We start from the raw sequence: 17,573 nt of genomic DNA, 5'->3' as shown, positions 1-17,573 counted from the left end.
CGCCACAGAGCAAAAATGATTTTGTTGACATCTGATAGATGGCGCCACTAAAACTACGAATAATATTTCGTGAATGGTAGGATACTTTCGATACATTTGTTTATGTCAATACGACAAGATTTCTAAAAATAAGCCTTATGTTTAGCAGATAATAGCACAACTTGCCAATGTTTTACACATTCCCCACTTGACGTCACGCGCGCGTCATGTCCACGTCACGTTGGCCGCGCTCTGTGGTTCCGACAACCAGCTCTGTGCGGCTGCAGGCCGGTAAAAAAACAGTTTTAAAATGTCCAGTTACTTAGTGAAATCGCAACATTTCCGAGGAAGCTTTAGTGTTTTCTGTCACTTAGGGCAAAACACATAGGATAAAAATTACAGGCTGCGATTTCTTTCAACGTTAATATTGGTGCACAGCCCCTTTAAAGGGGCCCTGCACGAGGAAGAAGAAAATTAAAGTGTGTTTGGAATGGAGCACCAATCAGTGGCAAACGCAGGCACTTGGTGACGTCCTGCTGACGGCATTGGTTCAGAGCGTTTAACAATGACGACATTGGCTGGACTGGCTGGAAAAGTACACGTGACATCAACGTTCATGCATACTGGCGAGTGGCATTTTCTCCCATCTTCAAGTGAAGCACCTACAAATCCGTGGGCCGTTCACATCTTTTATAAAGAGATGTTCCAACATTTGTGAACGCTGCTGGTTCTGCCTGCATGTACTCGTTGTGCTGAGTCTCCATTGGGCTATTTCAACTGTGTCATGAACAAAGAGAAAAGGTAGCTGCAGTCGTGAGTTTATTTCACATATTATATTCTAAGTAACACAAACTGGTTAACAAATACATTTTACTGTGTTACTAAAGTCTCATATACTACCTTGTGCATAGGTTATGTATGCACAGACAAACCTATCGGAAACCCATTGCAGGGCCCCTGAAGTGAATAATCCACTTACCAATGACGACATAAATTTTTTCTGGGGTGAGCACCCCACTGCCCCACCCTTCAGAAGGCGCCTGCAGGCTTGCTCAGTGACGCTTCGGTCAAATAGCGCTTCAGGCTCCCACAGACCACGACTGACCATCCTGATGAACCGTCCTGGACTGGAGGCATGGCCGACAGCATGGTTCAGTGTGGTTTCCACCATAGTGATTCCGTGGCCAAGACGAACCTGCAGCGTGGCACGCAATTTCAAAATAAAAAAAGATGGCCATCTTTATTCCCCTGTAGAGCTGCTGTGATCGTGTTCTGTATGACTTAAGTTTGAAACAATCTGTGTCATTGCTGATATCAAAATAAGCAAGTTATTAGCACCTCCTTTTTACATATCACAGCGTCTTGATCACCGACACAAGATGGGCGTACCTTCATGTAACACTACTACTTTTCACAATTCATTCATACCCCGAACTACAGTGTTGTGGAACCACCTTCCAGCGTCTGTGGTATCAATATCTGACAGCGTTGCTTTCAAAAATTGCCTTAACAATGTTCACATTTCAGCGTTTCACTAATATGTACATTAAATAAATAAATAAATAAAAGCAGTAAAAAAAGGGAGTGTGCAAAAAAATGGGTTTTTATTGCTCTACTGTACTCGTAGCATAATGCTATTCATCAGATGACAAAACCTTCTGTAGCCACCGTTTGTTAAAATAATATACTTTAAAGTAGAAAAGAAAGACCACCTATGCCACTGACTAGTATTATAATAATACAGTAGAACCTCAGTTTGTTAGAAATTTCAGATAATTCATAGAATTTCTACAGTCCCGTAGTTTCACATGTAAATATGACCAAATAATATGTACGACCAGAGTGCACCTACTTTGTTAATTTGTAGATTTTTGTCAGCCCGGCTCATTTTTTACACTCAAATTCATTAGCAGAAACAAACATGGCGGGTCTTCGCCATTCCGTTTCGTTTCTTGTTCGCATGCGAATCCATGTGCTTAAAAGAACTTCTTTGTGTGCTTCTCTGCTTTTTCCGGTGTGATCTGGGGGTCAGTGAGGTCAGTCTCATGTGCGATTGTAGGGCAGACAGAACATGCCAAAGCACAAAACCCTAACGCTGCACCAGAAAGTGTGCCTCATTGAGAAAGCGAACAAGTCCGAATTTTCGAGAACGAAGCTTGCTGAGAAACATCAGGTGCCTCTTCACGAGGATGAAGGTTCTCGAGGCCTCCTACAAGATGCACTCCTCAAAGCGTTTACTAATTCGTCGTACATGCTATGCAGACACTGAAAGTGATATTGCTGGGAGTGTGGCTGACGTAGACCAAGATGACAGCGACTTTAAGCCCACCCGAGCCTTCACTCTTGAAAAGTCGTCCAATTGCTAGGTGGTGTCTGCAGTTTTGTGGAGTGTGTAACGGTGGCTATTCGGAAATGGTTGCCTGGTCGTCATTTTTGAGAACAGAATAACTGTCACTAACCGCAGGACGTGGCAAACACGGATTGACGATTACTTTATGTAATCATATCACGTGGTGCAAAAAAACGTTGTGCAAAAGAAAGCCAACTATAGATGAAATCCTTCACAGAGTTATCGTTCTAGCAAGTTACGTCATTCATCTCTTCATAAACCTCGATCCTCGGGTGGGAATTTCCATGGAAGATGCCCCCAATCCTGTGGTGCCTGCATACCTAATTTTCCAGCATATTAGGGAAGGCCAGGACTAGCCAAATGTTGGGATTAGAACAGGGCAATGCAGCAGAGCTACAGTGCTAGCAAAAAAGTAAATCCAAGCATCTCTGAAGTCCACATTCACGTTGGAGACTAAGCTCAAAGAAGGGAGCATTGAGTATTAATCTCCACGTCACGTGGACAGACTGACCGACAAGGGAGCATAGCCTTTTGCAAAGAAAGCAAACATCAAGTTCCTAGGCAGGCCTCTTTGCAGGCGGCTGTTGATGCAGCATATGTACTTGTTGGGAGCTTTCATTGGACGCTGTAGCCAATGGGGATGAACACTAGTAAAAATATTCTTCGTTTCTTATCCCTTGGGTGCACAGTAGCTGAGGGACTGCTCCATATTCTTTGTCTCCATGCAGTTACCTGAAAAAATCTCGGGGAAGTGCCAGTGATTTTTGACAGATTGTAAAGCGAGGGGCACACACACGGTAAAACTGGGTGCCTTGCGGCGCAACACTCGGCGATGCACGCAAATGCCCGTCGCGCGAGATTTTGATTACCCTTTGCCAGCTGGATCTCGACTGACCCCTTCCCTGGTTTCCCGGTGCTTAAATAGCAACGCCGGGAGTGCCCCCTGGCGGCGCCCCCTCATTGGTCGGTTTTTGGGATCATGTGCGGATGACCCTTGAGGGAGGTCGGCAGGGTTCGCCAGGGTTGGAATCCATCGAGCCCAGAGGCTCTTTATTACGAAAAGTACAGAAATTGCCGTGGCAAGTTGCCACGGCAGGGCTCTCCCATGACCTCTGGTGATCGCTTGCACCACGGCTTGGTTGTCGCACAAGATCATGGCGTGGTCCGGGCACAGGAGAGCGGCCAACGCCAACGCCTTCGCTTCCCGCACGTAGATGTCTGGCGCGGGGGTCGTGATGATGGCAAGGTTGCCATTCCTTGTAGCGAGTCCCATGCCAATCGGGCTTGCATGCGAGGCGATGGTCTCGGTGGGGGATCGAATCCGCCACGACGTGCGGTGCGACAGGGCCGTCCAAACTTGTTGGAGGGTGTCCACATAGCGGTCAAATAGAGGTCGGGGCGAGTGTAGGAGGCGAAACAAAGGTCTGAGCATGTGATAATGGCCTCGATATAGGGAAAAATAAAACACTAAATGTCCAACATAGCGCTCGACTGTTTTGAGCGGCAGTGGGGTCTTTAGTTGCTGGAGCAGTTTGGCCAAGTCTTGTTTGCGTGGTCCTGTGTGGCCGATCATTTCGTCCTTGCCTTCGAGTAAAAAGCCCAGAAAGGTAATGTTCTGGGTGGGTTCCATCCTGGTGTCTTTTGGATTGATCCGGATCCCGCAGTTCTTGAGTTGTTGAGCAAAGTCGCGGGTGACTCGGGCAAGGAAGGCGGGGTCGGGGTGGGCAAGCAAAAAATTATCTAAGTGGCTCCAGGCCCACACCCCGGCCGCGCGAAGATGGCGTGAGAGTGCCGTGGCCAACTGCTGCATTACAAACGGGCCCAGCCTCAATCCGAAGGGGAGGCGGGTGAAACAAAAATACTGATTGTCCAGTTTGAAAGTTGTCATGCGTTGGGTACGTGGACTTAAAGAAAAATGATAATACGCCTCCGCGAGGTCAATCTTTGTAAAATACGCTTTCTTGGGGAGTGGGTTCTCAAGAATTGCCACCGGCAAAGGTTTCAGGTGGAACTTCGGCACTTTCATGGGGGGGGTGAGCGCCGACGCGTTCAAAATGAATCGACTCTCGGTCGAACTCTTGGGGGCTAATTGAATGGGGCTCAGGAACTTCCCTCTCGTTGTGCGCTTGAGCACTCCGGATTCTAGCATGGATTCAACGGCCGTTCTTAATACTGGAACTTGGGATGGCGGTGGGGGGCGGTTGTTGACTACCGTATCCCTTGTACATTGAAATTGAAGGCCGGAGGGATCACACGGTGGGAAGTAGCCGAAAGTTCTGCTCACCCTGTCCCAGTCAACGTTGGGGGGGGAATGTGACGGCCGGACCGGAGGGTGGGGTGGTCCTGCTTGTCGGGCTGGCTACTGGCGGGAGTCCGTTTCCTCGGAGAGGTTCTGGTTCTCTTCGTCGTTGTCGGCGGCGTTTCGAGGCTGGTCCGCTTGAGGGGGGACGGTGGGCTGATGTGCCTCAAGGTACCGCAGGATGCGGTCCGCGCCGACTTGATGGGTGTCGACTTCCTCGGGCTCTGGCTGGGGCTGGTCGTGGACTTGTTGGGGCTGGGGCTGCGGAACAATGCCCGCAATATTCAGGGCTTGAGCCAAAATATTGTTTTCCGCGACAATGTCTTGGACGGGTACTAAGGTAGGTTGGTGGTTGACCATGAGCCACTGTGGTCTGGGGTCTGATAGGACACAGTTGAGATGAAGGGGGGTCCCTTCTGGAGCTTTAAGGTAGTCCTTTAGTCCTTGGATTTCGACGGGTGTCGGAATCTCACAAGGTGGCAACAGAGCTGCCACAGGGGGCAGCTGGGGTTGGGGCGAAGGCCCTCGAGTTGATGGCCCCTGGTTGGGGTCTTGGTGGGACACAGGGTGTCCGGTTAATTCGCCGGCTGTTGCCGATTTCGGCGAAGTAACCCGTGTGCGCTCTGGCGGCGCTAGGAAATGCGGGGGGCTCTCGGGTAGAGCCTGGAACCTCCCTCGAGGGTCAAGGGGTGACTTGCAATAGAGTTCTCGGGGTGGACTAGGTTTGAGCACTCGTCGCGGGGAGGAGAAGAGGGGCTGGGACTCGCTTATCCTCCTTGGGCTGGTTCCTTTTTGGGTTGTCCTTCCTGCTTTGGCGGCCGGGGTTCTTGCGAGGTCTTGTGGGGCTTGCTCCTCGTTGAGGCTGTTCCGTGCGCCTTGCGGGTGGTCCCAGGAGGTAGCTGGCGCTTGGATCGGCATAGCCATCGAGCGCCGTGTTCCACCCGCTGGTGGCGACGTGGTACAGGAGCCGTACCCTGTCAAAGACTCGAAGCCGGCTCTGGGGGGCGAGGGGGGGGTATGAATCCCAGACCTCCAGGAATGACTCGAGCAGCTGGAGTACGATGATATCGCGTTTCGAAAGTAGCTGGGTGCTTCGGTTGGCATTCTGCACGTGAATGAATGCTTCTCCAAGATCCCTGCGGGTGGGGAGGTCGTGTACCGTGAAAACCCGCTGTCTTGGGGCTTGCTGTCCGTAGACAGGAAGCTCGATGGGTGTTGGTGGGGGAAAGGGGTGCGGGGGCCCAAGGGGGGGCTGGAACGCTGGCTGGGTGGGGGGCTGGCCGAAGGCAGCCGCCTGTGCGTTGGGGTTGGCCTCATACCCGCCAAGGGCGGACTGGAGAGTATACCCACTGGTGGGCTGGGTGGGCCCGGTGTAGGTGCTCGTGGAGGGGTGAGGCTGGAGGGGCTGACTTGCACTTTGGCCGGACTGGGGTAGCCCTTGGGTGGTGTCCGGGTGGGGGGGGACTGGCGCTGTTGTTCTGGGGAACAGCTGCTGGAGGGCGACGATGAGGGACTCCTGCATCGCCGTACGTTCTTGGCGTAAAGCCTGTAACATTGAAGAACGATCGTCTTGCATAGCCTCCCTGAGGCTGCGGGTGTGGCCAGCAATGGCTTCATTGATGATTGCTGAGATGTCTTCTTCGTCGTCCGAAAGTCGGGAGACTGGCGCGGGTGTCTTGGGCGGCATATGTTGACGGGTCGTGCGCACGGTTGGATTGGGTCTATCAACGCCGATGATTACCCTTTGCCAGCTGGATCTCGACTAACACACGAATGCAAAGTATGTGGCGGCACTTTGCTTTAAAGTCAGAGCCATATATTCAGAGAGTTGGGCCATTGGGAGGAGCAAGGGCCAGTGCCAATTATTCCCCAAGCCGTTATAGCGCAAACTCTGGGTAAGCCATTTGCACCAATCAGCAAACCGTTACGTCACAACATTGAAGGCGTGTAAGGGAAGCGTTCAGTCGGTGCAGCGGTCGGTGACACAACCAGCGACAGAGCAACGGCGGTCGCCGACTGAGTGCGGTGGGACCGGTGTGACTCTACGAAGAAACTGATAAAAACGCTCCCATAATCGAGGCGGTGGTCTCTCTTCCGTGGAAATTAGACTTCCTTGTTTGTCAATAACAGGTGAGTGAGCGCCAATCTAATCGAAGAGAGAAGGCATCGGGATTTCCGCTGACACCGAACGGCTCTGTGCAGCGCCTTGCTTACAAGCTGCATGTACCAGAACCTTTATGCACCAGAGTGGACTGTACAACATCCTGCCTGGTGTCGGAGTGCGCAGTGGAAAGCAACTCGCAACCACCAGAAGCTAGCGGTATCATGCTATCCTGCGAGGGCGAGCACCTCGCTTTTGTACCCACCTGAGCTGCTCGAGTGTTCGTCGTGGACCGAAGTGGTTGATGCATCGATCAGAGCCCCGATGAGCGGCGCCGGAAAAGAAGCTACACCTCTGAGCCACACAAGCGGCTTGTTTGATACTGTAACCTTTGAAGGGGGCGAGGGAACATCTGGTTTCTCCACCACTTTAATAATTTCTGCCCTGGAAGTATGCTTAGCAAACTCCGCTACCACACCGGGAGTAAAGAAGCTAGGTCGAGATGAAGCTCCCCAGGTGTTGCGGTTTTGTCCAGTGGAGGTTGCCTTTTACGCGTCATGTAAAGTCACTCAATTGTTTTGGGACAAAGACAACTGTCATTTGGACCAGAGCATAGAGGAAGCAGAGTATCAGTAAATATTTTCGAACCACTACTTTAACATCTGGGCGACATCAGTTAATTTGAAAATGTCATTTCTTTTGCTCACGAGAGACGGGGGTAGAGCATGTAGGCTGAAGGCCCGAACCAGGTGGCTGTCATAATGTGTTTACACTGGATTGGTTACAGGTTTAATTACAGCAAGAGAAATACTTATAGGTGATACGAGCACTGGAAAATGTATCTAAATTTTTTGCTGTAATAAAAAAAGTCCAATGGGAGCTTTACCTGGACAGTCATCATATTTAGTTGGGTGTATTTCCTGTCTGCAGTTGCCTATATGGTCAAATGAGTACCATCCCAGGCTCTACGAGCTACAACACTCCATCTGGCTTTTTGGTACTGTTGCGATTTTCACAAGCAATCTCTGAATTTCTCAGAGTAGAAAGTTTGGGACTGAAACTGTATTCCAGTCCTACTCTTGACCATAACTTCAAAAACAGGAAAATATGTGGCAAAGAAGCAAAAAAGGCTGTTGTAGCTCATTGTTTGTAATCAAGTAAAAAGACACTTTGGCGAAGTACCTTTTTATATGAGCGGAGCATAAACCTTTTCATATCGGACCTAAAATGTAAAGTTATGTTTGCGCAGACAGGCATGGTGTGCAAAGTTTTATGTCCACATACTTTTTTTGTGCCTGTGCCTTACTCACCTGCTGCAAAACTTTTGTTTCGATTTGCTGGCAGTTCGTCAGTGTGATCATTTTTATTTACCTTTTATCATTCTGTCCAGACGAGGTGAATGGGCAGGTAATTTTTCAGCAACACATGCATAGTGCCAAGTGTTTTTGTTAGCACCTCCATAAAACTTGCACTCCTGAATTTAAAAAAAAATCTGCGCTATAGAGGTGTGCCCACTATACCGAGAATCACATCTTAGTATGCCTAAACTTCTCTTTCATTAGTCACGGAGTCTACTATAAACTACTCCCAACGAATTATAATGTGGTGCTACATAAAAAGAAACACACACAGCTACCAGTATGCAAATTTATTTTGAGTCACTCACAAAAGGTATAAAACATGCTTTCAGAGAGAGAGCAGAGCAACTTTGTTGGTCAACGGTCAAATGGCATGCTGGAAAGAGCACAGGAAATTGCACTAAGGATGATACATAGAAGAATAACATTGTTGTTTAGGATGCTCAAATATATCGACAGCGTGTCCTTGGTGGATGCGCCTCCTAAATATCGTGTTTACGGAATTACTACGCTACTCTTCTACCATTATCGGCGCAACTTCTTGTGCATGTTTTTTTCTTTTAAATCGGGCGACAAAAGGTAAACTTTTAACAATGAATTCTTAGAGCCTGTTCTCTCTTCATAAATTTTGGAGTACATTACCTTTCTCCACTTGGCGATCCGGACATCCCCTCACAGTTATAGAAAGCATTAAGGCATGTACCACAGATTAGAGGGGAAAACAGAGTACCACAAATGTTAAAGCAAAAGTGTTGTGATTCGGAGAGCCCAATAAATAAAAAAAAGAAAGGAAAAGAAGCAGCGCCGAGGCGGCCTGCTGAAAGATGTTGTCTCACATGCCGAGGTGGGGCGGCGAACACCGGCGGGTCCGAGGCGGGAACGACCCGGAAGGAAGGGACGTCTACATCGGCCGAGGTCAGAACATGCACTCTTTTATTTAGAGGGAAACAACCCGGGGGCCAACCGCCCCGGGGGAGATCCACCTGGGCGCACGGCCCAATGGATGAAGTGTAGCGCCGCCTGGCTACAGCGATATGGTGTGGCGGTCAGTGGCGCCATCTGGTTAGTGTGGCAATTACTAAAATGGAAAAATTCAAATACTACACTTTCCTTTCCTTAAAAGAAAATGAATGCCTATCCTTCCCTCTCTTAGGAAAAAAATGTGAAGGCTGTCTGTACAAAAGCAGCTATAGTCTCTGAGACAAAAGCAAACACCACTGGGGAAAGAAAAGGCTGAACTTACTGTATCAGTTAAAGTGTTCAATGGAGACAAAATGGAAAATGCAAAGCATAGTTTGACAATTACGACAATGGTGCCTAAGCGACGCGACAAAATGCGGTGTAAAACATATGACATCCTGAAGGCTGAATGAAACCTTAGGGCAAAAATGAAAATTGGGAAAGACATTTGGCAAAAATACTGGGCGAGTAGCCAGTTATACAATGCTCACTGCATGCTGCAGGAAATAAAATCGAACACTTCACTTTAAAAAAAATGTTCATGGACATGTACTAGCACTGAAAATAGTTGTCTTCTAAAATGTCTGTTGTCACCACACAAAGAAAAAAGAAATTCACTCAGGTGGATTTGAAGTATCCATTAGTATGCACTCTTTAAAAAAAATTAATCTAAGAGTTCCTTTAACTTGGGACTGGTTTCGTACCAGTTCACTAAGTAATCTTTAAATCGTTCTGGCAGTCTGCGTAATCGTTGCGGACGACCTTGATGCTGGGGCGTTGAAACATCCACATCTTGAAGCTCAAGAGGCTCCGGTCTGGGAGATGTGGGCTGTGTCGTGACTGGTGGTGAAGACACACTCACAGGTGATTGCACTGGCACTGGTTCTGGTGCACCCTCAAAGGAGGTGCTGGAAGATGCACTCTCAGTTGCCGTCTCTGTACGGCTGGCTGACCAGCTGGCAGCTGACCAGCTGTTATCTGGGGACATCCCAGGAGACTGGTAGTGCTCAGGGGGCTGAGCAATCTCCTCAGGCACCGGTTGCACCTCAGCAGGACCCTCGGGAACGGGAGGGGGACTCCCAGCTGGAACAGGACCCTCAGGAGGGGAAGGGGGGGCCTCAGGACTCAGGCCAGGGTCAGGACGTTGACCCGCAGGATCTGGATTGGTGGTGTCCGGGCTAGCCGGACCAAGGACAGGCACAGGCGGCTCTGGGGGAGCCGGCGGAACTGTGGGCAGAACAACTGTAGGAAAAAAAGGGGGGTCCGGGGGGTACAAATCTTCCCGGAACCAAGATGCTCTGGTTGATGAAGGTTGAAGAGTTGTATGCGTCAACTTGGACGCATGCCACGTGGATCCATCGTCCAGCCGGTATGTAGCTGGACCCACTTGATCTTGGATCTTCTGAGGAGAAGCATACTTCATCTGTAACTTTCCTCGGTGACGAGGCTTGTTGACCTTGACAGTCTGTCCAGGAATGAATGTAGGCCGCTTGACAGCACGCCTTCTGTCTGAGTACATCTTCATGCGTTCTTGATATTTCTTGATTGTTTGTGGAAGTCTTTGTTGGACTGTGGACCTTGGAACTTGAGGGTCGGGGACTGGACGCCCCGAAAGATGAAGACGATTGCGATGGTTCCTGCCATGAAGCAGGAACGCGGGAGTTTCTCCCGTTGCAGCATGGCGAGTGGCACGGTACACTCCTAAGTACTCCGTGACTGCTTCTCTGAGGTTGCGTTGCTGGACGACAGCCAACTGTATGGTGGACTTCAAAACACGGTTGAAACGTTCCACCTGCCCATTCGCTTGGGGGTGGTACAGGGATGACCTGAGATGACGAATACCTTGATTCTTGAGGAACTCTGTAAATTCCCTGGAGATGAACTGGGGGCCGTTGTCGGTGACGATTTCTTCCGGCAACCCCTCTCGTGCAAAGACGAGCTTCAGGAAGTCTACCACAGACGCAGTCGTGACGTTGTGGACGCTCATGACCTCTGGCCATTTGCTGTGGTAATCCACAAGGGTGATGAAAAAACGTTCGTTGCGCGGAGCGCGTTCGAACGGACCAACGATGTCCATACCTAACTTCGTCCAAGGACGAGATGGAAAATCGACTGGCTGTAAAGGTGCTCGGAATGTCTTTGCTGGTTTGTCCGTAGACTGACATATGGTGCAATGTCGGACGTATTGTTTGATGTGGAGAGATACTTGAGGCCACCAGTAGAGTTCTTTGATAAGTCCTGTGGTCCTCGTGATCCCTTGATGCGTCTCATGCGCTATCTCGATGACTTGGTCGCGTAGACTGGTCGGCACGATGATCTTCTCGGCGTTAAACAGCAGTCCATCTACCTGTGACAGCTGTTCTCTGACTGCGAAGTAGGGCTTGAACCCTGGAGGCAGCTTGTCTTCAGCTGGCCATGTTGTAGAGATGTACTCCATGACTTTCGGTAGAATGGGGTCACGAGCTGTTGCATCTTGGAAGTCGCGCTGGTTTAGTGAGGCGCAGACTGTGGAAACCACTTCCTCAGGAAACTTGGTGCCGTCTTCTGTGTCCCTGACGGGCAGAGGGGACAGTGCATCTGCGACGGTGTTGTCGGTACCCTTGCGGTACTCCATCAGGAAGTTGTAGTTGAACAACCGGGCCGTCCAACGGCTGATGCGTAGCGGTCGGACTCCGGTGCCCTGCGTAGACATGAGGGTGACGAGTGCTCGATGATCAGTGCGGATGGTGAACTGCCTTCCCCAGAGGTAAGTATGCCACTTCTCGCACGACCACAGGATCGCCAGGGCCTCCTTCTCTCCCCTCGGAGTACCGTCGCTCCGTGTCCGTCAAGGAACGGCTTGCAAAGGCCACGGTCTTGAGCTTCTGCCCGTGCTGTTGTTGCAGAACTGCTCCGAGGCCGTAGTTCGAAGCATCAGTTGATACGATGACCGGCAAAGTCGGGTCAAACATTGTTAAGATGGGTGCTTTCTGGAGAGCTGTCTTGACTTCTTGGAAGGCGCTCTCGACATCAGGAGTCCAAGAAAAAGAGTTGCCCTTGCGCAACAAACGACGCATCGGTTCGACTACTGTCGCACAATGTGGAATGAATTTGCTATAATATTCCACTAGACCGAGGAATGCCTTGAGTTGTGTTGGATCGGACGGTGAGGGGAAGTTCAGAACGGCTTCTATCTTGGACGGAAGGGGCGCTACGCCTTCCGCGGATAGACTATGGCCGAGAAAAGACAAGGTTGGAACGCGGAAAACCGCCTTTCTGTTCAGTTTCATGCCAGCGGACTTGATCCGTCGGAGGACTTCGCGCAAGTGCGCGTCGTGTTCTTGAGGTGATGATCCGTAAACGATCACGTCGTCTAAGTAGAACTGTACACCAGGACAGTCCTTAAGGATCTTTGACATAACTTGTTGGAATGCGGCTGGCGCGGAGGCCAAGCCGAAGCAGACTCGCTTGAAGCGAAATAAACCCTCATGCGTGATGAACGCTGTAAGGTCTCGACTCTTGGGGTCGAGTCGCACTTGATGGTAGGCCGACGCAAGGTCGAGTTTTGAAAAACAAGATGCTCCTCTGAGCGAGTTCAGGAGCTCGTCGATATGCGGTAGTGGGAATGAGTCGATCACGACCGCGCGGTTGGGAGCCCGGAGATCGACGCACATGCGGATACCGCCGTCTCTCTTCTTAACGACCACGATGGGCGAGACTCACTCGGAGGCGCTGACGCGCTCAATCACGCCCTGACGTTTGAGTTTCTGGATCTCGGCAGTTACGGACTCGCGCAGCGTGAACGGTAGACGACGGAGCTTCGCCTGAACGGGCGGAACATGACGACGGACAGTGACTGTATGTGTTTGGTTTACAACCAAACCCAACTCGGACGAAAAAAGTTCTTCAAACTCCTCAAAACCGGGAGGAAGCGTGGAATGATCGCTCACCGATGACGGAGAACGGCCACTGGACGAGGTCGATGGACCTTGGGCTGCGGGGACAGCCGACGACAAAGTACCAAAGGCACCAGAAGAGTGGAGTGGCAAACTTGCGTCCGCCGTGGACGATGGCTGCGGGACCTCAGCCTCGGTTACATGTCCCGGGACGGCTGTTCCGGGAGCAGCTGCGTCAATGTGGAAACATTTTAGCGGTACGCCAGACAAGATCATTTTGAGGTCATGTACCGCGTCCACTCCAAGTAGTGAACGGCCGTTGCGTACAACGTAGAAGAGAATGGTCGCGAAGCGATCCTTGAAGACGACGTTTGCGTGAAAGCATCCCAAAACGGGAATGGAACCCTTTAGGTAGTGCACTAAAGTGCGCGGCGGCTTTGAAAGCTTGATGCGGCCGCTCCGATTGATGCGGTTGAAAGTCGCATCCGAGAGAAGGGAGACCTCAGCACCGGTGTCGATGAGAATGGAAATAGGGAAGCCGTTCACCTCTACATCGGCCGTGAAACTCCGGCGCTGGGGACCAGGTCGCTGCTCCCGGCGACCACCGGGTGACCCCACCGTGTAAACGCCAGGCCACATCTCGTCTTCGTCATACTCCGAGAACGTGCAGACGCCTCGCACGGGTGTGCGTGTCGGACCAGCTTGGCGACGGTCGTAGTAGCCGCGGGCAGAGACCCGCCGGCCAGCAGGAAGGGCCAGTTGTCGATGATCCCGGTCGCCCCTCGGTCGGCTTCGACACACATTTGCAAAATGTCCCTCACGGCCACACAAGAAGCATGTGGCTCCCGATGCTGGGCACTCATCCCGCGGGTGGCTCCGTCTTCCGCAAAAAAAACATCCGCCCTCGCGAACGGGAGGACGCGCCCCGGGGGGAGGGTCACGTGGGCGCGCACCGGAGAACGGGCGGGAGGGAGCTCGCAACTGCCGGCGGTCTTGACGCGGCGGGAGAGGGAAAGTCCGCGCGCGTCCCGACGGAGGAGAGGGAGGCCCCCGCCTCGGAAGGGAAGAGTAGGAGGGCTCTCGCTGTGACGGAGACGGGGGAGGAGGAAGGGGACGCTCACGCCTCGGGGGGGAAGATCCGCGGCGGCGGGGAGGCTGCCCGCCATGTTGAGCATCTCGGTCGCGACCGCGTCCATCTTGGATCCGCTCGACCACGTGCGGCGCGTTCGGGGTTGCGTCTAGCGATAAGCGTCGGAAAAGATCGCAATCACGAGACGTCCACTCGAATTGCTGCGCCAGCTGGACAGCACGCTCGAGGCTCGGTGCATGAGCTCCACCGGACTCTCTGATAAGACGATCTTGGACTTCCGCGTTACGGATTCCCGAGATAAACATTTCCGCGACGCGGCTTTCCAACGACTCTCCGTAGTCGCAAAACGAGGCTAAGCGCCGAAGCGCCCCAAGATACTCCAGGACCGTCTCCCCTGGGCCCTGCACCCTTGTGACAAACTTCCTGTGTTCGACGACAACGTTCTGAGCGGAAGCGAAGTGAGTGTCCAGAGCGGACAATAACACCTGAAACTCAACCTGGGCCGCGCCAACGGCCGGGCCAGCGAGGCCAAACGCATCCACGACGCGATTCCCTTCTTCTCCCAAAAAGGACAGCAAGATCGCCCTTCTCTGCTTTGACGGAAAACCGTCGGCGTCAGTCGCCTCAAGATAGTTAAGGAAGCCACGCTTCCACGTAAGCCACGGCATTACCAGCGTGCCGGGCGTGGGGAGGAAATCGGCGGGAACGCGACCCTGTGGAGCCGCCATCTTGGACACAACGGACCAAGACTTCCTTTGTTCTCGCGGCCCACCGCTTTAAGACTTTATGGCGACTACCGGCATGCAAAGACCTCGTTTCCTCGCAGGCCCTGTACTCCTTTCGCGATCTTTAACCGCTAAGCAATCCACATTTTGTCGAGGAGCCAACCCTCGTCTAGGCTCAACGCGTGTTCTCAACGCGCATCCTTCGCATCATTTCAACCTGCCGACTCCGCAGCAGAGCGGCTTCTCTCTTCGCCGCGCGCATCCGACGACTGAAGGCGTCTAAATTTACGTCACCACTCGCTCACCGGAGCGAACGCGCCTTATGCGCTCCCTTACGCCGCGACAAGCTTCCGCGGGTCTTTCACTCGACAAGGGTTTTACAACGATTTTTTACATGTGCGCCTAAGATACTAACAAAAGACAACTATGTATGGTGACATTTGTAATACACGCAACGCCTACGCGGAGTACGGTCCCGACCTCGACGCCCGGGGACAAAGGCAAAATCCTGTGGGGGACAGGATTCACAAAGAGCCCAGCCCACTACCGTCAGACAGACCTTAGTATAGGACGCGAGCCGTCTGAAAGCTCCGCAACGGAACCCAACGGCGCGACGCTGCTCGAAAACGTAAGTGGAAAGAAAAAGAAATTTTCCACGAAATGCGCAAAAAAAAAATTTACGCCCGCCGGGGCCCAATCCGGCGAAACGGATACGGGAAAAGAATTTCGTTGAACGGGAACGAGAGGTTGCCGGGGCCCAATCCGGCACACCTCACGCGGGAAAACGTGGCGTCGCAAGACAAAGGACGTGAAACACCGGCTGCCGGGGCTAAGCCTTTGTTTTCCGAATCGGAAAACAAAGAAAATCCCATCCTCCTTCGCCAAAAATGTTGTGATTCGGAGAGCCCAATAAATAAAAAAAAGAAAGGAAAAGAAGCAGCGCCGAGGCGGCCTGCTGAAAGATGTTGTCTCACATGCCGAGGTGGGGCGGCGAACACCGGCGGGTCCGAGGCGGGAACGACCCGGAAGGAAGGGACGTCTACATCGGCCGAGGTCAGAACACGCACTCTTTTATTTAGAGGGAAACAACCCGGGGGCCAACCGCCCCGGGGGAGATCCACCTGGGCGCACGGCCCAATGGATAAAGTGTAGCGCCGCCTGGCTACAGCGATATGGTGTGGCGGTCAGTGGCGCCATCTGGTTAGTGTGGCAATTACTAAAATGGAAAAATTCAAATACTACAAAAAGCATGACATTTTATTATAATAGTGTGAGGCAGTGTCATTTATCCGAGTACCAATCTTCAGTAAAGCCTTTAAGCTTCTTAGAGAAGAATGATTTGTGCACTCCTTAATTTAAAATTGGTAAGTTTTGATATTTGCTTGCAGACTTGCAGCCTACAATAAAAAGAGGTGTTAGTATAAACAAGTCCTGTGTCTTTCATTAGTAATAAAAAGTTATTTAAAATGTATTAAAAATTACTGAAAAATAATTAACAGTGAAATTTTAAGCCTTATATTGTTCCCATTCAAGCAAGGGGATTCCGCTCATAACTCGTCCCAAAAAGAACAGAAGAATGATAAATACTCAAGATGACTTGCCATGATCAGGTGTCCTGTTAATTTTGCAGTAAATGGCATGTCCTGCATGTATGAAATCAAAATATGTGGTTAAGGACAGCTTCCCAAGATCAGTGTTATTGTGCTCTTGGTATAACATACAATTCTTACCACAATTGCTTTATGAACTATGGGTTAGAATCATAATCCCCAAGTTTGTCTATGGGTTTTCAAGAGTTTCGCAGGTACTCCACCAGCTGGTTTTTAAGACAAAGAAAGTGGCATTCCTACCAGAAACTGGCATTCCTACCAGAAGCTATGTGCCTTAAAATATTGAGAAAGATCTCATCAAATGGTTGGAGATAATTGTAAAAAATATGGGATGGGCACTTTTGCAGGTTCCAGAGCTGAAAGTCAAAACGGTGCAACAGAACAATGCAGGAGCAGTGTTGTGGTCTGGTGGGACCCCCATTTTCTTAAAGCAGTTGCACCGCTTGCATCCAGCCAGCTTTGTGCTGGCACTCTCGTGTGAAGCTTCATTGGTTCTTACCGGGGTGTGCATGGAAAGCTTCACCGTTCTGCACCAGCGTACTGGGAAATGTGGTTGATGCGGAGGAGTGCCTTGTTTCACTCAATACATTCAGAAGTTTACTGGCCTGGGTGCTTGATATGTTCGTAATCACTTTTTGAATGTTCAAAAGTGGGGGGTGGGCACCTATTGCGAAATGAGCACATGCTCAGCATTTTATGGCACATAGAATGGCAGAGATAAAAAAGTAAGGCAAATATTTTGCCTATAACAATGGCAGGTAGTAGAAATGCATCGAAATGATCTGTCATGTGTCATAGAAAGTTCTAAACATGAATGGTTAGTAGTGACTACTGCTGCATTAGAAGGAAGAAGGAAGGGCAGAAAGGAAGGCAAAGAAGTTAACCTGGGGTATTTTATGCTGCATTAGGTAAGTTATAGTAAATTTTATATGAACACAACATATAATTTATACGATTTTCGTCACGGCAACATACATACACATCCCAAACATTTAAAACGCTATTGCGTGCCATTGTAAATAGGGTGCTATGGCAACAATTTAGGCATCTCTCTTCACCCGTAACATAGCAGATATTGTAACGTATCAGGGCACAGGCAAGACCGTGAATTTCAAACATTACTAAATCTTAGGCACAGGAAGACAGCTAGGAGAAGACACAGATACAGAGTGACAACACTGAACGAGATGGTGTATGTGTTGTCCTTCTTTTTTTTTATCTCCTCT

The 17,573-nt window shown here is 50.7% G+C and overlaps 1 protein-coding gene across 1 annotated transcript; it reads right to left on the bottom strand.

Moving 5' to 3' along the window:
* Nucleotides 1–13,075: 13,075 nt before the first annotated feature.
* Nucleotides 13,076–14,710, bottom strand: LOC115324551 (serine/arginine repetitive matrix protein 1-like; the record flags this gene model as incomplete). Its single annotated transcript, XM_029985195.2, has 2 exons — nucleotides 13,076–13,152; nucleotides 13,469–14,710. Coding segments are annotated over 2 exons (1,275 nt in total), but the record flags the coding sequence as incomplete, so codon positions are not given.
* Nucleotides 14,711–17,573: the final 2,863 nt, after the last annotated feature.

Source organism: Ixodes scapularis, unplaced genomic scaffold (genome assembly GCF_016920785.2).
Source record: "Ixodes scapularis isolate PalLabHiFi unplaced genomic scaffold, ASM1692078v2 PGA_scaffold10__122_contigs__length_95168666, whole genome shotgun sequence".
Lineage (NCBI taxonomy): Eukaryota > Metazoa > Arthropoda > Arachnida > Ixodida > Ixodidae > Ixodes > Ixodes scapularis.
This window is presented reverse-complemented; position numbering and strand designations above follow the sequence as displayed.